At 38.9% G+C, this 25,082-nt stretch overlaps 2 protein-coding genes across 2 annotated transcripts in view; both read right to left on the reverse strand.

The window, feature by feature from the left end:
* Nucleotides 1-453: 453 nt before the first annotated feature.
* Nucleotides 454-25,082, reverse strand: part of LOC114080967 (olfactory receptor 1D2) — a 45,563-nt gene continuing 20,934 nt past the window's right edge. Inside the window, exon 2 of the mRNA XM_071603517.1 lies at nt 454-1,473. Within this exon, the coding sequence (XP_071459618.1) occupies nt 520-1,461 (942 nt within the window). The 5' untranslated portion in view covers nt 1,462-1,473 and the 3' untranslated portion in view covers nt 454-519. The remainder of the gene's footprint in view (nt 1,474-25,082) is intronic.
* On the reverse strand, nt 16,628-17,581 carry LOC114080966 (olfactory receptor 1P1-like). The gene has a single exon (XM_027922542.1). The coding sequence runs from the start codon at nt 17,579-17,581 to the stop codon at nt 16,628-16,630; it is 954 nt and encodes a 317-aa protein (XP_027778343.1).

A 25,082-nucleotide genomic window follows, 5' to 3' on the forward strand; every position in this document is an offset into this window, starting at 1 on the left:
ATTCTAGGGGGAAAAGTGTGTTTAACAAAGATCAAAGTCTAGAATTTATACCAAAGTCAAGCAAGAGTTGTCTTTGGATAGAAGAAATACAAACTATTTTCAATTCATTTGTACTTCTAATATTTCTAAACTAGAGTTGATTTTTGCTTAAGAAAAATAATAAAATGTTTTCTTCTTACTGCTTTTGCCCAGCTATCTCTGTTTAAAAACAACAGTGATTATTATGGGCCAGGCACCCTTCCAGACACTTCTGAACATTATCTTATTTAACCCTCACAGCTGCTCACTGATGTATATGGGTCTCAATTTACAGGTATTAGCCTGACCATATTTATTGTTGAGAGTGGTGCAGGGGAGGACATCAGGTTACACAGAGAGGCCCTGTCTTCACCACAAATTGATAAACTTATTCTGAGCAGGGTCTATGTTCTAGTCACTTATATATATCTAGTCACCTATCTCCCTCTACAGGTCTTATATGTGGTAGAGGATACTCCCAGTTCCCACTTCAAGTAACGCTCAAGTTGACCTCTGAAAGGCTTTCCCTAGGAGGAATCTTCCCAAAGCCCCATGCATGTCCTTGTTCCTCAGGCTGTAGATAAAAGGGTTCATCATGGGGGTCACCACAGCATACATCACTGTGGCTACTGAATCCTTCATGGAGTAGGTATGCAGGGGCTGCAGATACACCATGCCAAGTGTCCCATAGAAGAGGGAGACCACAGCCAAATGGGAGGCACAGGTAGAGAAGGTTTTGTACTTCCCAGTGGCTGAGGGTATTCTGAGGATGGCTCTGACAATGCGGACATACGACATGATCATGAACCCTAGCGGGGTGAGGAAGATGAAGCAGCCTGTGGCAATCAGCACCATGTGGTTGATCTGGGTGTTGGAACACGCAAGTCTCAGCAGGACGTACATCTCACAGAAGATGTAATGGATCTTGCGGGATCCACAGAAGGTCACTCTGGTCATGAGGAGAGTGTGAATGAGGCCATAGAGGATAGATAGGGCCCAACACAAGATGAGCAGAAGGATACAGAGCTGAGGACTCATGGCTGTGACATAGTGGAGGGGGTGGCAGATGGCCACATAGCGGTCATATGCCATCGCGGCCAGGATGAGGTTGTCCAGGGCCACCAGGGAGACCAGGAAGTAGAGCTGTGTCAGACACCCTGTGTAGGAGATGGCTTTGTTCTGGGACTGAAGATTCACCAGCATCTTGGGGATTGTGTTGGTGACAAAGAAGAGGTCAGTGAGGGAGAGGTTGGCCAGGAAGAAGTACATGGGAGTGTGCAGGCGGGAGTCAGAGCCAATGGCCAGGATGATGAGCACATTCCCCACCACAGCCACCAGGTACATGGACAGGAACATCCAGAACAGGATCTGCTGCTGCTCGGGAATTTCTGAGAGCCCCATGAGTAGGAACTCAGAGTCCCCACTCTGGTTGCCTCCATCCATTCTCCCAATTCTCTGCAATAGGAACATCAAGAAATGCTTACCAAATGCTCTCAGATGGATACAGACACAAACATAAACAAAATCCACTGTTTTCTCAGCAGTAAAAATTTTGCGATAATTTTAGGTTATCAACAAAGTAATAATAGGCACAAAAACATAACTTAGAAAATCTTTATGGGATAATCATTCTAGCAACTTCTAATCTATCATATTTGATGTTACAGAAATGATATCTATTTCTTATTTTAATTCTTGTCCTACAATATAATAATTTAATGTGTTTAAAAATTAGTATGTTAAGATATTAAATAGGTGATAAAGTTATATTTGAAACCAGGTGTATGCATTATAAGAAATGGATATTGTACAAATGGACAAAGGGAAAAGAAGAAAAAGTATATGAAAAGAAGAGGAAATATTATCATTATTTGCTGATGTGATGATATCTCTGAGAAAGTTAAGACTATCAACTGAAACTTTATTAGAAATTTAAAAAGGACATCAGTAAAGTAGCCAATCACAAAACAAATAGACTTAAAACTAATGGTGTTCCCAGGAAGTCCTGTACCACAGTGACCGTGCAAGCAGAATTCTGGAATTCAAGTCCCAGCACCGCTGCTGACCAGCTGTGGACCCTCAGGCAGGTTGCTTGAGCCCTTTAAGATTCACTCCGTTCCTTCAACCCAGCCACGGTGTCTGTCAACAGGTGAATCAGAAAACATGGCATATTTACACAATTGAGTTTGTTCAGCCATGAAGCAGAACAAACTTGTCATTTGTAGGAAAACAGATGGAACTGGAGAGCATTATGTTAAGAAAAATAAGCCAGACTCAGAAAGACAGGAGTCATACATTTTCTCTCATATGTGGAAGCTAAAGAGAAAAGGTGGTAGGGGAATGGGAGTCCCATGAGAATAGAAGAAGACCAACAAGACAGTATGGAGGTCAGGGAAAAGGAGGGTAGGAGAGCAAGGGGAGGCTAATACCTGTAAATTGAGACCCATGTACACTGATCAAATTATGGTACATGCACATGTGAGTATGCCACCGTGAAATCCATTATTCAGTATAATTAATATGCAACAATAAAAAAGAAAAAGAAAAAAGACTCAATTCCTTCAAGTGCAAGAAGTAGCAAAAAAAGGTATTGTAGCAATGATGAAATTAAATAACAAAAAAGTTGGCATGTTGTGAGCACTCAATAAATATGCCTATTAAGTGTGTGTATATTTTATATGTATATTTGATATATATGATTTATATACATATATATGTAAACAATAGCCAGGTTACAATACTATCATCCACATTATCACCAGCTTATAATTATCATTATCACCAGTATTATGATTAAGCAGTACCTCCAAATTCTCCAGAAAGACCTAAAATAAAATTTTAAATATTGAATAGTTTCCAGAGAGATTCTAGAAACTTGAACTGAATGGTTTCTAGAGGTCTAAGATTCTAGAGAAAAGGATGAAATGTGTTCACATTCAAAAGTTCATATTCATTTGAATTAATCTAAAACTTCATCTATTTGAAGTCAAATCATAACAGGATTTTTGGAAAACAAAATTCAGTTTCATCTAGAAATACACATGAAAATAATCTAGGAAAATGTGGAAAAGGGTAACAAGGAGGCACACCTGTGCTGGTGCAAGATTGAGTGGATCAATAGAGCTGGACAAACTTGAGAAACAGAGCCAAGGACATGAGAAATGTGGAGGACTGAAAAATACTACCTTAAATCTGCAAGTAAAGTTTACATTATTCAATAAATGGCATTGGGACCACTAAACACTTATTTAGGGCAAACCATTTGGTCAATATTTCATGTCTTACCAAAAACTTTTAAAATGTATTAAAGATTAAAACAGTTTATCATGATCTTTTTTCTTTTGGAAACCTAATACAGGTAAAATGTAAATTCTAAAAGTTAAAAAAAAAAGAAAATATATAAAGTACTTTAATTCCACCATGTGGCAATAGATTGGAACTTTTTATATTTTAATGTCTTTTTATTGAGAAGAGCAAAAAGGGAAGAAACCAGCCAGACACAGTAGCACACTTCTGTAATCGCAATGACTCAGGAGTCTGAGGCAGGAGGATTTCAAGTTCAAAGCCAGCCTCAGCAACTTAGACCCTCAGCATCTCGGCAAGACCTTGTCTTAAAATAAAAAATGAAAAGGGCTGGGAATGCAGCTTGGGTTGAATCCCCAGAATGAACACAAGAAAGAAGCCAGTCTTAGGAAGTCTTAAGCAAAGCCATGGTGCAGAGGCCCTAAGGTAAGAAAGGGCTTCTTGTGTTAAGGAACCCAATGTGGGCCATTGTGACTGGAATGACAAGGAGTGCAGTGAGAGATGAGGCTGTGAGGTCAAGTGAGGCCAGGTCACAGCTTTAAAATTTTTATTCTAAGTTCAATAAAGAGTCTTAAAAGACTTCAAGGAGAAGGAGCTATATATATTTAGCAATTGTCCTTCTATTTGTATTTTACCAGTAGAAGTTTAATACTCAAGAATAGCTGCTGTAATTTTAAACATATGCTTTTTTCGTGTGCCTATCACAGTTAATAGCTTCCCAATATTAAACCCTACTTGTCTTCCTGGCATAAACTACTAAAATCAAGTTGTTAATATTTTATGTAGGCTTTTACACTTATATTTGTAAGTAAGATTGGTCCACAACCTCTTAGTATGCATGGTTGCTTTTTATTATGATGTCTGCATTAGCTTTCACAGTAAACTTCTATGGCTTTTTGTCAATTTCTATTATTTGAAATATGTTGAAATTTCTTCAGTATCTTAAGATGTATATTTTGAAGATATTCCGTGGATTTTTTTACAAATAAAAATTGCTTTTTGCCATATTGTGATCCTTTGATTATAAACAAAAGATATTGTCATTTTGGAAAATTCAAGCAACACAAAAAAAGTAAAGAAAGTAAAAATCACTACAAATTCTGTTAACTTGGTAAATAGTTTTTCAGATTTTTTTCATTAAGTCATTTTCAGTGTGCCACAGAATATTCTCTAAGGCAGTATTGCCATTCATTTTTGATGGTTGCTTACTATTCTAATATATATATATATGGCACATATATATAGAATATATAAGATATATATATATATATATATATATATTTAGTTGTAGTTGGACACAATACCTTTATCTTATTTATTGTTTTATGTGGTGCTGAGGATTGAACCCAGGGCTTCAAACATGCTAGGCAAACGCTCTGTCACTAAGCCACTACCCCAGCACCTTTATCATATATTTTTAATCAGTATTCTGATGATATAGTTAGATCATTTCTTATTTTTCCTATTACAGAGGCTACATCAATGAATACCTCTGTGCATATGTTTTGTATTTCTATACATAATCATAGGGTGGTTCACTTTTCATTTTCATACATATTATCAGAGTCCTCCAGGAAAATAGTTTTAACTTGTACTTCTCAAATGAATGAAATGGGAAATGTGAGGCTCTTTCCTCCTTGCCAGTTTGATCAGCAAAATGTCTTCATTTGCATAGCCTTCTTTATTGGTAAGTCAACATAAATACAATGGAGTTTTAAAATGAACTCATTTGAAATGACAGATATATTAATTTGCTTCACCAAAGTAGTCATGTTACTATCCAAAGGGATTCTATGGCACCATGTTGTAAACAAGTACACATTAAAATTTATTATTAAAAAAAGATAGATGCAAAACTTTTGCCATAAAATAATACTGCAAGGAAATATAAAAAATAAACTATTAGGAGCTAAATTACAATTATTGGGCAGGCACCTTTCAAAGAAGCCTGTAGAGTAGTCATATGCTACACTTGACAATTATGGAAGATACTTGAGATCCATCAATTTCCTGCTTTTATGCAAAAAGTAATGAGAGTGTTGGGCACCAAAGCAAATGTCAGACTACTTATTCTTAGCCCTCCAGTTTTTAGAAAGTTTAATTTTATTTCTTGAAGATCAAGAAATATGCTAAAAATCCACTTACACACACACACAGAGTTATCCTTGAAAATTATTTTCTCCAGCATCAATTATTGAGCATTTTTCCACACAAAGAAAAAAAGGAGAAAAATGTACATTCAGCATTGTCCTTCTGCAACTTTGAAAACAAATAGAAAAAGATATGTTTTTGATCAAGTGTATTCTAGTTCCAGAGCTTTATCATAATACAACCAGATAAAATGTAAGACATGTATGTATTTAATGATTATTAGAGCCTTGTGAATAATAGTGAATATGTAGAAACAGCATAAACATTTAACATAACTGATCTGGTTAAAAAGATTATGAAAGTCAAATTCATAGAGTCAGAAACTAATGGCTGCCAGCAGCTGGGGGTAGGGGAGGGGAGTGATTGCTGTGGGAGGAGAGTTTCTTTGGGGAATGATGAAAATTCTCAAAAATGAGATTCTGGATGATGGTTGCAAAATTATATGATATAGTAAGATCTTTGAAATGTACCCTTTACATGAGTGAATTCTATGTTATTACTTATATCTGTATAGGACTGTTTTCGTATTACATAATCCATTAAGTCAATGGAACACTCTGGAATTATCATAAATGATGATGTTAATTTTCTCACTTGTCTGTATAGAAAGGTGTTCACAATAACTGTTATGTTAGAACTCCAGATTACTCTTACACACACACACACACACACACACACACACACACACTAGAAAACATGCAGCTTGCCTTTGTGTGTTGCTGATGATACCTGCCCTGCGTGTCACTGAGAAGATGAAAGCAAGACACACAAGGTGCTCATCGTCCATGCTGCACCTGATGTGCTTTGTAAATAACCAATCTGTCACATCTCTGCCTTCAAAGCCAAGCTCTCCATTTCCTCCAGGAGACCCCAAGTTAGTAGCAGATGGACAAGGACTCAGGATGCCTCACCCACAGTGCATTCTCTGCCTCTGAGGTCAGGCACCGCCTAGGCTGGCAATGCCTTGCATTTTTCTAGAGTGCATAAAATGCCTTGTCTGCATCCTGAGCATCGGCTGTTCCTGCACTTTCTCCACTCTGCTCTTGCGTTGCCTCTGGGGTAAGACCCATCACAGCTCCTGCTCAGGCATCCCTCCCGCCCCAGGGTTACCACTCCAGTTTCTGCACAATCTCTTGGTCTTTGTGTTCTTTTAGGATTGCCCAGTCCACGTTATGCTTAAGTGTCGTTTTCTATAACACTGAGAGCAGAAACAGCATCATTCTCATGACTATTTCCTCAGGCCCGCACACAGGAACGGGGCAGTGTCAGGACCCATGAATCAGGGCTACATTGGGCTGGATACAACACTAGGCATTGCATGCATTTGAGATGAACAAATGGGGAAGAGTCAAGAGCCCAAGAGCCTAAATTGATTAGTGACCAGACAGATAAAAATGCAGCCAAAGTGTCAGGAACGTGTGCCACCTGCTCTGCAAATTCCATCTGGAATGTCATTCATCTGAAGTAACAAAATAAGCAAATGCAGATGTGGGGACTGCGAGTTACCACTGATACTGAAGTAATTTGGAGCTCCAGGTTGGGAGATGGGATGGGGACAGGCCCAGCATTTAACAAATAAACGGATTTATTACTTCAGTTTACTGAGTTGAATTCCTAGATACCCAGTGTCGGGGGAAGGAGATTCTGAGTCAGAACTTTCGGTCCCAACTCTAGCTTAACATATGTAACTGCTTTTAGAGCAAACAACTATCCTTTCCCAATCACGTGGCTGGACAAGGTGTTACGAGTTCACATATATTAAGATTTTACCTTGATAGAAACACTATTTGGTCCTGTTGTCCTAGTTTACAGATGAGGGATGGAGACTTAGAAGGCTGATGAGTTTCCCAAAGTCACTGAACTAGGAAGTGATAGAGCCAAAATCTGCTCCATCTTTTGCCTGCCCAGTCCACCACCCAGCTGGTCTGTTGCCTGGAGTTCTGGGCCTGCAGAACCACCCTCAACAGGAGGATGGCAGGAAGCAGGAGGGTGAGGGAAAGGCAGGGGATGCCCAGAGTATCCATAGCTCTGCCTCCTAGACTGCAAAATAAGGCAAGCACCCCTCGTGCTTTAATGGGCACCACAATCACCTGCAATGTTGATTTTTTAACCTTTATTTTGTTTATTTATTTTTTTATGTGGTGTTGAGGATCGAACCCAGTGCCTGACACATGTTAGGAGAGTGCTCTGCCACTGAGCCACAGCCACAGCCCCACCTGCAATGTTGATTTTAAAAAGGATGTTCACGGCAGGTGCAGTGGCACCTGCCTGCATCCCAGCTACACAGGAAGCTGAGGTGGGAGGATCACAAGTTAACAGCCAGCCAGCCTGGGCAACATACTAGACCCCCATCTCAAAAAAGAAAAAAAAAAATGTCAGTAGGTCCCCTTCCTTGAGACATAATCAATTCATCTCAAAACCAAGTCCTTTTAACCAAGCACCTCGTGCTTCTGATCCTACACTTTGGGAAACATGCTCTGAGTTTTAAAGAGTCAGTTAGTCTGAACACTGGAGTGATCAGATGGCATGGGATACACAAATCCCTCTCCTGTGGGCTCAGAAGAGAGGGGAGACAATGTGGGAGTAATACAAAAAAGGGCTCCAAGCTTGGTGTCCAAAGTGTGTCTGAACTTTGTACCTTCTTCATGGCTCACTAGCTGTGTAATCTTGAGGGGTTACTCAACCTCTCTGAGCTGCCTTCTTGCACCCATAATTCTTTCTTATGGGTTTGAGAACCACAAGCAACAGGGTGTATGACTGCACTATGGAAACTGTAGAGTGTTAGGATGATCAGAGAGATCATTATATTGCCTTTGAATACAAGGGTTCAGATTATAAGGAGATGTTTTGAAGTATGTGGGTATGTTTGTGAAAGACTGGAGACAAGGAAAGATAAAAAGGGGAAGAGAGAGAGGGGACACCTGAGACCTCCAGCCTTACCTGAGGCACTGCGCTGCTCTCAGACTCCCCTGGCTCTGCTGCCTCCACCTTCCTCCTCCATCCAGTGAAGGTCGCAGTCAGGACATAGGAAACCTGAAGCAGGGCTGGGGGACTCAGGGCTTCCTAGGTAAAGGTGAAAAGCAGGGACCCTGGCACCTGGACCTTTGGTCCCCATACAGGAGGAGACAGAAGACAGATTGTGGGTGTCCCCACAGGGTCAGGGACCTGAGAGCTGAGGCTTGAGCCCCAGTTCAGGAAGGAAGGGGCTGAGTCAGGACTGTGCCAGGCCTATTTATCAGTTTTGGGGAGGCCTCGGGGAAGCAATCCCAAGACAGCTTCTTCAGATGAACGTAATTGCCCCAATGTTAATTTCTATGAGCCAGAGCCTTGGGAAATGAACCTTGTTTACAAGGAGTTTGCCAGATTCTCTCTCCTCCTCCCCCTCTGTCTCCTTCCCTTTTCCTTTTTCTGGTGGTAGGATGAGCTTGAGTCTCCCAAACCACAGAGCCCTCAGCCCACCCTCCCTCTGCCCTAACCACTGTCTCATAGCTGAGAGGATTCTAGGTTCAAACCATCCACCCCATACCCCCTCCATAGAGGAGCTGGCCTCAGCATTCCTGTCCAGACAACGCCTGCCACCTCTCCTTTCTGCCTCCTCTTTAATGGGATCTCAAGCAAAGAGCCTCCAGTCTCATCCGCGGTAGCTGTCAAGCAGTATCTCAGTTAGGAATCCTTCATGCTGCAGGGGAGGACGAATGGTCTCAGGCTGGGCCTAAGTCCACTAGTAGATGGGCCATGATTATTGTTAAACATCTGGGCTTCTCCCACTTTTCAGTGCTAGCAGTAACAAACCTTCTGCTGGCCACATTATGAGATGGGCAGATTGTCATTGGTGCCACCACCCAGACATCCCACAGAGTTATTTGCATATAGTAGTCACCCCTCATCCATGGGGGATATGTTGCAAGACCTCCAGCGAGTGCCTGAAACTGCAGATAGATCCAAACCCTATGTATGCTATGCTTTTTCCTCTGAATGCATACTAATGAAAAGTCTAATTTGTAAGTCAAGCACAGCAAGAGAGTAACAATCCTCACAATAAAACAATTATAACAATACTATATAAAGGTTATAAAAATTTAAAAATATAAAAGTTATTTAAAATGTATGAATTGCTTATTTCTAGAAAATTCAACTTAATATTTTTGGTCCCTAGTTGACTATGGCTAACAAACTACAGAAGACAAAACCATGGATAAGTGGAAACCTCAGCACTTGGCCTCCCTCCTGCTCTGAGATTCTTGGATTTGATCTTCACCACAAGCACCCCTCTTCTGGGGGTAGCCCTGACTCCAAACACCTCTCACCAAAACAACCTCAGTCCTATTTATGCCCAAGACTCTGTCTTACCACCCTCCTCCCTCCTCCTGATTTATTTGTGTATTGTTTGTTGACAAGAGACATTGGCCTAAGCACTGGAGATACCACCATGAAGAAGGTGGACACAGTGCCTCCCCTGAGAGCTTGCAGACCAGGATGAGAGAGGCCCTCTAAAAGCAAACAGGTGAGGAAATAAAATACCTGCAAACTGATGAGGGCCCCAAGGAAACAATAACCTGAGAGAGAGAGCAGTGGGGGAGAGGAGCAGGCAAGTTCTTACGTTGGCGAGTCAGAAAGACTAAGAGGGGCTGGGGGGCGGCTCAATGGTAGAACATACTGTTTAGCATGCCAGAAGCCCTGGGTTCAATCCCCAGCACCAAACAAACAAGCAAAAATGTCTCTGAGAAGGAGAAATTTAATCCAGGAGAAGATCCTTCTAGGGAGGGGGAATAACATTTGTGATGTTGCTCAAGTGGGAAATGAACCCTGTGTGTGGAGGACTGGTGGGAAGGCAGCCCTGGGTTTTGTAAGCAAAGCTGTGAGTGATGCAAAAGGTAAGTGGGTAAGGAGGGACAGATTAAGCCAGGGGAGTCGCTCTGTTCTGATTACCATGAGAAGTCACTGAAGTACTGTAACCCGGGAAGTAGACGGTGTATTCAGAGATCAGGCAAATCCTAAAAATTTTGGCAGGAAACTCCATCAGAAGCAGTGAATGTTGATCTTCCTCTGCTCTGTAGTAAAGCTTTTCTGGGGAGTAGTCTTCAGCTCTTGTTTTTTTTTTTAATTTATTCTAATTAGTTATACATGACAGCAGAATGCACTTCAATTGATGTTGTACAAACGGAGCACAACTTTTCATTTCTCTGGTTGTACATGATGTAGAGTCACACCAATGTGCAGTCATACATGTACCTAGGGTAATGATATTCATCTCATTTCACAATCTTTCCTACCCCCATCCCACCTGCCCTTCCTGCCCTCCCCTTGGCCCAATCAAAGTTCCTCCATTCTCCCCACCCCACCCTCCATTATAGATCAGCATCCACTTATCAGAGAGAACATTCAGCCTTTGGTTTGGGGGGATTGGCTTACTTTGCTTAGCAGGATATTCTCCAACTCCATCCATTTATCGGCAAATGCCATAATTTTATTCTCTTTTAATGTTTTCAGCTACTCTTTGCATTTAGTGTTCTTTGCCTTCTTTTATCTTTTGTTACTAATCAACATTTTATTATTATTTTTCCTTCAATAAGGGAAAATTAAATGATAAAATATCACTATTAGGCTATCCCAAGTGAATGAATGGACCCAGGCAATAGGCATTAGTACTGTAAAAAAACAGAATGAGGTATATCTTAAGACAGTGATGTGAAAATTTTTTCCATGATGAAATTTCAAATAAAAAAATACAAGCTTATGTGATCCTATTTGTAAAATTGATATATGTGCACTTGAATATTATTAGAAAAACCTGCAAGTGTATGTATTGAACCACCAATTTTATAATTTAAAAAACTAAGATATTGAAATCCTGCTATGTATATAGTTTGACACTATCATTTATACTCCTTGGGATAGGTAACCTAACAAATCATCCAAAATGGAATTAGCTTTATAAGTGAAGATGTCCATCACAGAATTATTTGTAATTTTTCTTAAGGGAAAAGGCCAAATGCTCACCAATGGGGGCAATGCTTGAGCCTCCTGGTGATACCTATAACAGGTGAGATGAAATGTAGCATGTTTGGGCATAGGAAATTTCTTATGAGATGTTGACAAGAAACAAAACTTTCTTCATGGACAGAAAAATATTTAAACCAAATATACCAATATGTTGATCTCCATTATTGGGATTAGACACGATTTTTATTTATGTCTGTTTCCCACTGAACTAAGATCTGAGATTTCTCCTGGGCAAGACCCTTTCATTCCTTCCGGTGTCCCCAGGGCTCAGCCTAGGATTTGGGACCCCACGGACATTAGTGTATCTATTGAGAGGTTCATTGGTTAAGATTCTAGGAAGGGTTCACTCCCCTATGCTTCTCAGCTCAGAGGTTAATCACAAAGAGACTACACAGAATCCAAGGAATTTTGCTCAATAAATGTATTTGGGTTCTGGAGATTCTTGTATGGTGTCTAAGAAGAGGCCCTAAAGCCCCTCAGAGCAGCATGTCATTGAATAGAGCTGACATGCTCTCCTCCCCAAACATACTTTCCAGCCACCAGGACTCTCTCTAAAGGCTAGACAGAGAAACAAAAGAGCCAACATAAATAACAAAAAACAAATATATTTGACAAATACTTTTGAGGAATATGCCCAATGCTTCTGTGGACACTTAAAAAAGAAAGTCAGGGAAATAGTATAGTTCTTGTCCTCAACAAGCATTGAAGCAATTGCTTTCTATCCACAGACTTTTACTGACACCCAACAGGGTTTTTCCCTGCCCTGTGTGCTGCAAGCACAGAGCTTTAATCAGACATGGTGGAAACTTGGTTTCTAGGTCTAGTGGGACTGGGACATAAACTTGAACAAAGGGGAAATAACAAGATGTCTCAGGATCAGGCTCCATGGAATCATCCAGGGAAAGAAGAAATGAGGCTGAGACATTGCATTAGGAACATCCCATCACCATCAGTCTTCCGCCTGCCTCGGTGCTCCTATCTGTTTCCTCCCCTAATGAGGCTCCAGGGAGGTTCTGCTTCCTCCAGGTTCCTTAACTCAGATGCTGAATAATCCCTAGGGAAAGTCTATGCAACCCAGTAAAACCCACTTAGTGAGTAAAAGTTTGGATTATTTTCAAGGTCTCTTGGAGAACCTGGTCCTGGAGTCCCTCAACAGCAAAGCACTATTACTCTCTGCTCTTTCTCAATGACACACATGGGTCTCCATGAGAAGAGTAAATATGTGGGTGGGGAGATGGTGGGTAGCTGCTTTTTGTTTTCTTAGGTGCAGAGTAGAATAAATCCTTTACCTCAGCTCATGCACACCATCCATTCTTATAAGACATCTCTGGTTTTATTGACTTTTATTTGCTCAGATCTTCATTCCCTTTCTCTCCCTCCACATGGGGCAGCCGATTTAATATATGCATGGATCCTTGAAGAACACATATCACCATGCATTTGTGTGTTTTACATGCATAAATAGTATTGTGCTATAGATCTTACTGTTTTTTTACTCTTTTCATAGAATACTAATTTTTATTGTCCACTTCCTTACTGTGTGATCCTTCTCCTTGTTTTTATCTCTTTCCAATCCACTCTTTACACACAGACTCATTTTCTTAAAGTTTAAATTTAACTTCTTCACTGCTTAAATCATGACTTCACACTTAACATCACACTTAGGCAAAACATGAAAACAGCCTCCGAGACTTTATCTGGTCTTGCTCCTACACATATCTTCTATCTCAACCATTATCATTCTCTTTTCTTTGTTCCCAATACTTCAGCCATATTGGGTTTATTTCAGTCCTCTGGATTCACAAGTTCTTTCTTGTCTTGGGGGTTTTGATTTTGCTTATCCCCTTGCCATGAAGCTCCTTCCTCCACACTAAATGGCTTTCTGTTTCTCAGCCTTTGAGCTTCAGCTCAAATATGTATATTGGTGCAACCATTTTGGAACAACTTCAGCAATATTAGTCATCTTGGGTCACATTCCCTAGAAGCAAAGCAACTCATGGGAATGGAGAAAGTGGGTATTGAAAAGCACTTCAAGAAAAGATGGAGATAAGCAAGATGCAGGCTCAGTACATCAACTTCACCCTAGTCTTAAGTGGGTCTCTGGAACATGAATTGTTCCTGTAGTGTCAGTTCTACCCAGTCAAGAAGCCAACCTTGGACACCTGTGTCAGTCAGCCTGCCTTCTACCTCCAGAGCAGTGGAAGCTGGGAAGGCTGTATAACCTCTCTGATCAAAAGGAGAAATTATGAGCCATTATCAGCCAACAATCACAACATTTGGGGTGGAGGAAGTGGAGATGGGTAAACCAGCCAGTGGAAGTGCTTTGTATTATTGGGGATTGTTTCTTGTTTCACTATATTTCTACTCAAATCTTTCCAACTCATAACTGATCAACACCTTGAAGGGAATTCTTAATTACGGATGTATTCCCACCCTTTTTGGAAAGGACTGAGGCTAAATTGATAGCTAAACCAGCATCCATTAGTAAGAGAGGTGAGGTGCATATGGTCTTCCTCCCAATAATCTATTCTTAGCTATGCACCCTGGAAAACCTACATTCATGTGCCTGAAGAAAAATGTATAAGAAAAGTCATTTCAGCATGTTGAAAATGGTGAAAAACTAGAAATTACAAATTAAGACTTTCTTCTTCTCTAGTGCATTTATTTAGTGCCATGAATTTCTCTCTCGTCATCATTTTAGCTATGTCCTACAAATTTTGGTTATGTTGTATTTTCCTTTTAATTCAGTTCAATGCAGTTTTATTACACTTGTAACTTCTTTGTGGATTATTTGGAGCGTGATATTTGGCTTTCAAGTGCCTGGAAATTTTCCTCTTATCTTTATGTTATTAGTTTCTAGTTGGATTTCATTGTGTTCAGAGAGCTGTTCTGTATGATTTCAATTATGTTAAATTTGTTGAGGCTTGTTTTATACCCAGGATATGGTGTATATTGGTGTATGTTCTGTGGCACTTGAGAGTAATGCTTATTCTGCTATTATCAAAAGGAGTGGTCAATAAATGTCAGATAGAGCCTGTTGCTCACTGTTGTCTAGTAGTTCAATCAATTGTTGAAAGGGGGATCTCGAATTCTCAAACTATAATTGTGGATTTGTCTGGGAATCATTTCAGTACTGTCAGTTTTTTCCCCACATACTTTGCTTCTCAGTTGAATGAGGACACATTTCAGATTGCTATGTCTCTTTAATGGATTGACTTTTAATTATTATGAAATATCCCTCTCTGTCTCTGGTGATTTTCTTTGTTCTAAAAAGCTACCTTATATGAAATCGATATATCCACTTCTCTTTCTTTTCATTAACATTTGCATGTCTTTTTCAATCTTATTACTTTACATCTGACTAAGATGTTACACTTTAAAATTTGAAGAGAGCTTCTTGTGGACAGCATACAGTTGGATGATGTTCATTTCGAACCTCCTCTGTCAATCTTTGTCATTTAATTTGTGTATTTATAGTTAATTCCATTGTTGGAATGTCCAGACTTAACATTTGCCAATTTATTTTCTGTTTGTATTTGTCTTCTCTATTTTTATTTTCTGATTTCTTTTTCTTATCTTCTTGTGAGTTACTCAAATGTTTGATTTATCTTTAGTGGTTTTGAGTATACCATTTTGTATAGCTTAAGTGGTTTCTTCGGGCATTTATATTATATAAAAACTTATCACATTCTAATGTTTTCATCATTTTAACAGTTCAAACAAAATATATAAATATTGCCTCCCTTTAAGGAATTCATTAAAATAGAAAACGTGAATACCCTCTGACCATTTTTTCTTTCTCAGGAAGTAGATCTACAGGAAAAGATAGATGTTACGTGTTACTTTTCTAGCCAGGATAGTTGATATTGATTTTCATGAAGATTTGTGGTTGCTACTATACAATTAGGACAGGAAGTAATATGTCTTAAACTTGGGACATTCACTTGGATATCTTAGTACTTTCATGAATAGTAATAAATATGAGAAAATTTAATCATTATAATACAAAAAGAACAGGATAACTAAGAACTCACACTTATATGGATGAAGACCAAAGACATTATACCAGATTTGCCAAAGTGACAGCCTAGGTAAGGGAAATTTAGAATGGGTTGTGAAGAGTGGAGATGACCTTCAATTGTATCCTTGAAACAACTACAGTATTGCGGACTGTATCTTCTTTCACTATATTTCTACTCAAATCTTTCCAACTCATAACTGGTCAACACCTTGAAGGGAATTCTTAATTATGGATTTATTCCCACCCTATTTGGAAAGGACTAAGGCTAAATTCAAAATAACAACAACAATAACAAATAGAGGCCCCATATCATGGGGAGAAATCTGGATAAAATGGAAAACTACAAATGGATGTGAATGACAGAAGACATGGATTGTATTGACAGAAGACATTAGATTGCAACCTGTACCCCTCCCCAGACTATCTCCTTTTTTCTGAAAGCATTGCTTGACCCCTGAACCATGGCACTACCACTGATTGCCTCACCCGTATTGGTTGGAACAGGGTTACCCTCTGAGTTGCTGAGATTACAGGCATATGCCACTGCACCCAGCTTCAATAGGCCCCCTAATACAGTCAAGAGTCGGTAAGCAAGACAGGCAAGGCTGCCACCCGCAAAACACAACATATAGTTTTATAGTAAATTTTTTTAAGTAGAAGGAGTACACTGTAAAAAAAATGAGAAAATTATTATACAGTAAATATATTAACCGTAACCTAGTCTTTCATTGTCGCTGTTAAGTATGCTATGCTCTTATACAGTTGGCAGTGCACTAGGAATGCACTGTGCTCTGGTGTTAGGACACAAGGACCCTAGATAATGTGGACTTTTCAGCTCTATTATAATCTTATGGGGCCAATGTCATGCATACAGTCTGTTATTGACTGAAATATCATTCTGTGGTACATAACTATAAAATAAATGAGCAAATAAGCAACTCATAAAAGACGAACTTTAAAGCACAAATCCAAATCTTGATTTTCCACAATATCAAACTCACAGTGGGGAATAAGGGAGGGGAACATTGAGAAGGTCCATGAGGGACTCAGTAATGAAACTCCTGAGGTAGAAACTTCTGGAGGGCACTCCACGGAGGGTATAGAGGAACACCTTCAGTTTCCCTGCAGAAGTCACTGGCCCCTCAAGAAGGAGACTTTGCCCCTGAGAAGTCTGACCAGAGCCCCCTTCATGTCCTTGTTCCGCAGGCTATAAATGAAGGGGTTCAGCAGGGGAGTCACTACTGTGTACATGACCGCAGCTGCTGTGTCCTCCACCACAGAGTTAGAAGAAGAGGATGAGGGGCACAAATAAGCCCTGATCACTGTCCCAAAGAACAGGGCAACCACAGAGAGGTGTGAACCACAGGTAGAGAAAGCCTTGAGCCTTCCCTGGGCAGAGGGAACTCTAAGGATAGCTGACACAATCCGGATATAAGAGACCAGGATGAGCAAAAAGGGGATCAAAATAACTGCACCCCCCAAGAAGAGAAGTACAAGTTCATTGACCTGGGTATCAGAGCAAGAGACCTTCATTAGGGGTCCCAGGTCACAGAAGAAGTCAGGAATAGTCTTCTTAGAGCAGAAGGAGAGCCGGAATATGAGGAAAGTGTGGGTCATAGCCACAAAGTTTGTGAGGGTCCAGCAGGCAGTCACCATGAACATGCAGCGCTGGAAGCTCATGATCACTGCATAGTGGAGAGGGTGGCAAATAGCCACAAAGCGGTCATAGGCCATTGTGGCCAGGAGAAAGATGTCCATGTCCCCAAAAGTCAAGAAGAAGTAGAGCTGGGTCAGGCATCCTGCATAGGAGATGGACCTCCTTTTGGTGTGGATGTTCACCAGGGCTTTAGGCACAGTGGTGGAGGTGAACAGGATGTCTGCACATGATAGGATGGCGAGGAAGAAGTACATGGGGGTGTGGAGACGTGTGTCAGCACCAATGGCCAAGACAATGAGCAGGTTTCCAGCCACGGTGATCACATACATCCACAGGAACAGCAGGAAGAGGATGTGCTGCTGCTCGGGCCGCTCAGAGAGTCCCCAGAGGGTGAACTCAAAGCTGTTGGTCTGATTCCCTCCTACCATGATCCCAGAGGTCAGAGAGAAAGGTCTTGAATAAGCTCCATTAAAGCTCTGTAAAAATATTTCACTTCAGATGATTGGTGAGCATGCCATCCTCTGGAACTCTAGTGAAGAAGGAAAAATAATAATGTATTTGCCAATGTATTGACCACCTACTATGAACACAGTAAAGTTTTTTAAATCCTACTAAATACTTATGCTAGAAAGTATGGGGGACACAATTTAAGATACTTGAAGTTGATTTCACTACATTTTTATCTGATCCAGTTTTATTTGATTGTACTTTCTCTTTAGTGGTACTCTCAGAAGAGTCAAAAAACAAACAGTACCCACTCATTGATTCATTCTACAGATATAGAGTACCATCTTTGGACCTGGTAGTGTTGGGTAAATAACATAGTGATCCTAAACCTGTAAGGATTTTCAATCTGATGGGATGGACATAACTGCCTGTATTAATGTCTTATCTCCATCATCTCGAATTAGGCCCCAACTTTCTTAATAAGACTCCTATAGCAAAAGAATCAAAACCAAGAATCAATAAATGGGATAGATTCAAACTAAAAAGCTTCTCAGCAAAAGAAACAATCAGTGAGGTGAATAGAGAGCCTACAGAATGGAAGCAAATCTTTACCACAAGCACATCAGATAAAGCACTAATCTCTAGGATATATAAAGCACTCAAAAACCTTAACACCAAAAAAACAAATAACCCAGTCAATAAATGGGCCAAGGAACTGAACAGACACTTCTCAGAAGAGGATATACAATCAGTCAATAAATATATGAAAAAATGTTCATCATTGCCAGCAATTAGATAAATGCAAATCAAAACTACTCTAAGATTTCATCTTACTCCAGCCAGAATGGCAACTATCAAGAATACAAACAACAGTAAGTGTTGGTGAGGAGTGGGGGAAAAGGCACACTCATACACTGCTGGTGAGACTGCAAATTGGTGCAGCCAATATGGAAAGCAGTATGGAGATTCCTTGGAAAACTTGGATTGGAACCACTATTTGACCCAGCTATACCACTCCTCAGTTTATACCCAAAGGACTTAAAAACAGCATACTACAGGGACACAGCCATATTAATGTTTATAGCAGCACAATTCACAATGGTTAAATTATGGAACCAACCCAGATGTCCTTCAGTAGATGAATGGATAGGGAAATTTGGTATATATACACAATGGAACATTACTCAACATTAAAAGAGAATAAAATCATGGCATTTGCAGGTAAATGGATGAAGTTGGAAGTGAATTAATAAAACATTAATTAATAAAAAATAAATGGATGAAGATGAAGTGAAGCAAGCCAATCCCAAAAAACAAAGGCCAAATGTTTTCCTTGATATGAGGATGCAGACGCATAATGGTGATAGCAGAAGAGCATGGGAGGAATGGAGAAACTTTAGATAGAGAAAGGGGAGGGAGGGGAAAAAAGGGGGCAAGAGGGTAGAAATGATGGTGAAATGAGTTAGACATCATTACCCTAAGTACATGTATAAAGACATGAATGGTGTGAAAATATTTTGTGTACAATCAATGATTTGAAAAAATGTACTCTATATGTGTGATCTGAAATGAATTGCATTCTGCCATCACGTATAACAAATTAGAATAAATAAATAAGGAAAAAAATGTTTTTGATTCAAAGTCCCCTATCCATTCAAACCACTCTTAGCCCTCAGGTTGGACCTGTTCTGTTCCAGCGTGTCCAAAGTTAATATTCTGAAGACAAAATTTCTTATTATCCATTCTTCCAGAAACCAGTAGTTAATAATCAAACTATTTAATAAAGACCCATTAGGCACTCAAAGGTGTCAGTGAAACAGCGAAGAAGAAATCATAATCTCTAGCTCCAGAATCTCAAAACTGGTTGTACACACATGCATGCTCACACACACACACACACACACACACACACACACACACAATTTGCTATACAAACAGAACAAGGCAGAATCAGAAGGCTTCTGGGACAGAAATGTAGTTGAGAGTTTTACCAGAAGGGTGTGGACAGCATAGTGAAACAAACTCTTTTTTTCTTTTTTTAATGGGGGAGTGGGGGTACTGGGGATTGAGCTCAGGGGCACTCTACCACTGGGCCACATCCCCAGTCCTATTCTGTATTTTATTTAGGACAGGGTATTAGCACCTCGCCATTGCTGAGGCTGGCTTTGAATTTGTGATCTTCCTGCCTCAATCTCCCAAGTCACTGGGATTACAAGCATGTGCCACCTCATGAACAAACTCTTGTACAAAGGCCAGGAGGAAAGAAACCCTGAACAGGCCCAGCACAGGAAGCAGGTGCTTTGAGCATGAGATGGAGAGATAATTGACTGAGATAAAGCGGGAAAGGGAACAAACTGAATATCAACTCTGGAAAAGTTCTGAATTGAAAGCAAAGAATCTGAAATCTTAGAAGTTATAAGGAGTCCCTAAAATTATTTGAGCAGGTAGAGATGTCAGGGCCAATACAGGAAAATCCCCTTCCCCTCCCATGTGTGGAACTAACTGAGAGATCTGGAGTAGAATGGTCAGATGGTGATAAAAAAAATTCTTTTGTTATTAAAAAAGACTAGGTTGGAGAATGTGTCTTAGCTATGTTTATTAGGCAAACCTTTCAGGACTCACCTGGAAGGAAATGTATTTTCTCTTTCATGAGATCAGCAAATAGCTAAAATAAAGTAATTTGGAATGGACTGGAATGAAATGATGCACAAAAGCATAGTAGGCAAATGTAAACAAAAGGACATGATCCCCATATCAAGCACGGCAGAACTCAGAACAAAAAGGATTAAATGATATGCTGGCTGCCTAGTAAAAATGAAATTTTTACTAGTAATTTCATTCTCAATTACTAAAAATACAATACCTATGATATTTGAGCACCAAGTCAAACAGCAAAATTTTCCTGAAGAGGAAACTAAAGAAGATACAGGAAAACATAGAAACATATCAATAAAAAGAGATTTAAGTAAACTTGTGCTGTTCAAAGTAAGATCAATGATTAAAAGTTCAGGCTAAAGAATACTAAACAAAATAATAAAGTATGTGTATGAATGTGTGTATGAGTGTGCATATCACTGCTTCAATCACAGCATTGAACACACTTTACTTTCAAGTGCCTATGAACATAGAAAAAGGTCACAGAGAAAAAAATCAAATAAATTCCAAAAAGTAGCAATAATTCAACTAATGATCTCTGATGAAAATGAAATAAAAACTAATTACAATAATTAATAAAAAAATAAAAGAATAAAGTGACCTTTCAATCTGGAAAAGTGTTTAAATACCTTTATTAAATAACTCTTGGATTCAAAAGAATTAGATATTCTAAAAATCTAACTTTCATAAATGCATAACAGATTGTTGCCAACTACAGTCACCCTATGTGCTATAGAACACTGGAACTTATTCCTCCTATTTAACTGTATTTTGCCTCCTCTTATCCAACCTACCTCCATTCATCACCACCCCTACTCTGCCTAGCCTCTGGTCAGCACAATTCTACATGTGTTGAATTGTCACATGGTACCAAGTAAATCTGTACAATTATGTGCTAATTAAAAATATAAAATAATTTTTTAAAATATTTTTTAGTTGTTGATGGACCTTTATTTTATTCATTTATTTATATGAGAATCGAACACAGTGTCTCACACATGTGAGGCCAGTGCTCTACCACTGAGTCACAACCCCAGCCCCCCAAAATAAAATAATTTTTAAAGATAGGAATGGCAGAAATTTTAGAAAACAATAACAACAATAATAATGCCAAAAATCAGAAGCTATGTTATATTATTAACATGGTAATCAAATGAGAACTCACTGCCTTAAGTGCTTACATAGGTGAATATAAAGAATAAAATACATGAAATAAGTATCTAATTCAAAACAGGACAACAAAAATAAATTGAAGGAAAGCAGTGAGAAAAAAATTAAGCCAAAATTGAATTAGAAATCAGAAAATAAAGTAAGAAAACCCACTCTAAGTTCTTTTCAACAAATGGTCTTGGAAGACAGCTATGCTCACCACTGGACTACCAGTGCCACCCACCAACAAATGGTTTTGGGATAACTGGATATCCACTTTCAAAAGAATGGATTTGAATCCCTGCCTCAGATCATATACAAATTAATTAAAAATGGATCAAAGGCCTCAGCATAAGAACTAAGAGGTAAACCTAATAGGAGAAAATACAGGCATAGATCTTCATGAACTCAAATAAGGCTATGGTTTCTTAGCTATAACACTAAAAGCACACATCATAAAATAAAAAGCGGATAAAATGCCCATGATGGATTTTAAAACATTTCTGCTTCAATGGACACTATGAATAAAGGGAGAAAATAGCTCATAGAATGTGGGAGAAAATTTTTACCAATCATTTATCTGATGAGGGATTTAAGTCTAGACTATACAAAAAGCAATTACAATTCAATAATAATAAGGCAACTAACAACGATATATTTAAGGAATTGGTTCAAACACAAGTTTTTCCAAGCTTTCTGATCCCATATAATGGGGCACATTTTTCTTTAAGTGAGTGAATATAATCATCTTCAATGGGTACCTGAATTAATGTTTTCATATGAAGAAAACAGTGGCTGTGGTTTTTGTAGACAATTATAAAATAAAATTGTTTCACACCAAACAAAAAAGAGACAAAGAAGGGGGGAAAGCCAGACATATCCATAGTGAGGTACAACTCCACACCCTCCAGGATGGCTAGCCAGATAACAAGTGTTAACAAGGATGTGCAGAAATTGGATCCCTCATACACTGCTGATGGGACTGCAAAATTGCTCAATCTCTTTGGAAAATAGTTTGGCTCAAAGGCTAAGTGTAGGGTTACCCTGTGACCCAGCAATTTGACCCCCAAGGAGTATCCAAGAGACATGAAAATGTACATCCACACAAAAACTTGCCACAAATGTTACTAACCCCATTATTCATAATAGACAAAAATTGAAGACAACCCAAATGCCCAACAACTGGGGAATGGCTGAAAAAACTGTGGCCTATCCATACAATGGAATAATATTTGGCAACAGAGAGGAATGATGCATGTTACATCCTGTGTGGACCTTCAAAACATTATGCCATGTGAAAGAAGCCAGTCACAAAGGGCCATACTGTATGACTGCATTACATGAGTGTCCAGAACAGGTGAATCTACAGACAGAAAGTAGATTGATTGCCAGGGCCTAGGAAAGGTGGGCAAGTGAGGGAGATGGCTGAAGAGTGAGGGGTTTCTTTGGGGTGATGAAAAGTCTCTGCATTCAGTTATGGTGATTGTTCTGCCACTCCATAAATACACTAAAAGCCATTGGCTATGTACTTGGTATGGGAGGATTGTGTCGCATGGGTATGGTATGGGGGTTAAACCTCAATAAAACTGTTAGGTTTTATTACATCATTAATTTTTTAAGTTTCATTTATTCTTAAGTGACAAGTAATAATTGTACATATTTATGGGGTATAATGTGATGTTTCCATATGTATGTACATCACAGAATGAAAGTTACAGTTAGGTAGGAGGAATAAATTCTAGGGATCTATAGTTACTAATGTCCTACACATTTCACCATAGCTAAAAGAGGGGATTTGGTAAGGGGGGAGGGAGAAGGGACATGAAAAGAGAAAAACTGCGCATTGAAATTGACCTAATTATGCTATGTGCATAAATAGATCATGGGGAATTTTACCTTATGTATGTCTAAAAAGCACCAATTAAAAAAAACAATAAATAAATAAATAAATAGCAGAAAGACTCATAGAATAGAGAAAGGGGAACATTTATTTGCATGGAAATAAGCAAAGAAGTCTTCTTCTTCTTTTAAGATGCAGACAGAGGTTTATTTCGGAAAGTAGAGGCATATTCAAGGTAGAATATGGGCCATCTTCAGAGGGAAAAACAGTGCCCCCCACATCATTTCTTATTTTGTGTACTTGTGTTCTCTCTCCCTTTGATTATCAATTGATTTCTCTCTTTTATTGATTTATTTTAAGAAAAAAATTTCAGATAAAAATTTAACAGTTAAATTAACATATCCATTACTGCAAATATTTATCATTTCTCCATGGTGAGAACATTTAAAATCTTCAAAATGTTTTTATCAGTGCATTATAGTTATACATAATAGCCAGGTTCATTTTGACATAATCCTACATGCATGGAATATAATTTGCTCTACCTCGATCCCCAGTCCTTCCTCTTTTCCTCCTCTCCTCCCTCCCTGGTTCTTTGAATGTGTCTCTACTTTCCTAAATAAACCTCTGTCTGTATCTCAAAAGAAGAAGAGGAGGAGGAAAAGGGGGAAGAGGAAGAGGAGGGCAAGGTGGGGGAGGAATGGAGAAATGTCAGGGAGACATTAATGTTTTTTTAAATCACAAGACTTCTTTGCTTAATTCCATGCAAATAAATGTATAATACTAGATGAAATAAAACTATGAAAAAGCCAATACATCAAAGATAACCCTGGAAGGGATAGAAAATCTAAGCCACCTACATTCCACAATGGAAAATAAGTGATTGTATTTATCATTTTTCTCTTATTAAAACTGTGATAGAAAATACTCAGAAATTTCAGGAGCTTAAAAAGAGAAGGATTTGTTTGCTCATTTACATTACATATGAACTTCAGTTGTGTACACCATGATTAACTGTTTCTTGTACCCTCTTCATTCAGGGATCCAAGCTGAAGAATCAGCCCTTCTTTGGGATGCCTTTCTTCGGTAAAAGAAGAAAAAAGCAAGACAACTTAATAGAAACACAATAACTTTTAAAGAGTTTGCCTGGAAAGGGCACACATCACATTCAGTCAAAGATTGGGGTGTATAATCCTCTTTCAGGTAAAAAAGAAGACAACTGCTGACAAAATATAGTCTGGCCAGGTGTGATGGTGCATGCCATGTGATGAAAGAGAAGAACTCATATCAAATAAGACCAAAAGGGAGGGGGAGGGAAATACCTAGGGGGAAAAACTTCAAAACAGGTATTCAAGACATATGAGAGAAAACTCTCAAACTCTAATTAAAGGATCAATTCAAGAAATATATATAAGATTATAAAATAGGGGCTAGGGTTGTGGCTCAGTGGTAGAGCGCTCACCTAGCATGCATGAGGCACTGGGTTCGATCCTCATAACCACATAAAAATAAAAAATAAAGATATTGTGTCCACCTAAAACTAAAAAATAAATATTTTTTTAAAAAAGATTATAAAATGGTGCTAACACCATTCAATTAACAGCTGATAGAAACAGTTATTTGTAGGATACCAAACTAACATCACACTGAGTACCACCTGGTCACAGAGAGAAACAGAGTTTTATCCAGTTATTCCTAAAATCCAGTAGGAGTTCTTAGCATTGGTCAATCATGGCACACAACATCATATGATGTATTTTAGCCAAAATTGTGTAACTTAGATGTAATCAGACTGCTAGAAATGAACTTCTAGTTATAGGAATACAGGATCCCAAGGA

This window comes from Marmota flaviventris, chromosome 17 (genome assembly GCF_047511675.1).
Source record: "Marmota flaviventris isolate mMarFla1 chromosome 17, mMarFla1.hap1, whole genome shotgun sequence".
Lineage (NCBI taxonomy): Eukaryota > Metazoa > Chordata > Mammalia > Rodentia > Sciuridae > Marmota > Marmota flaviventris.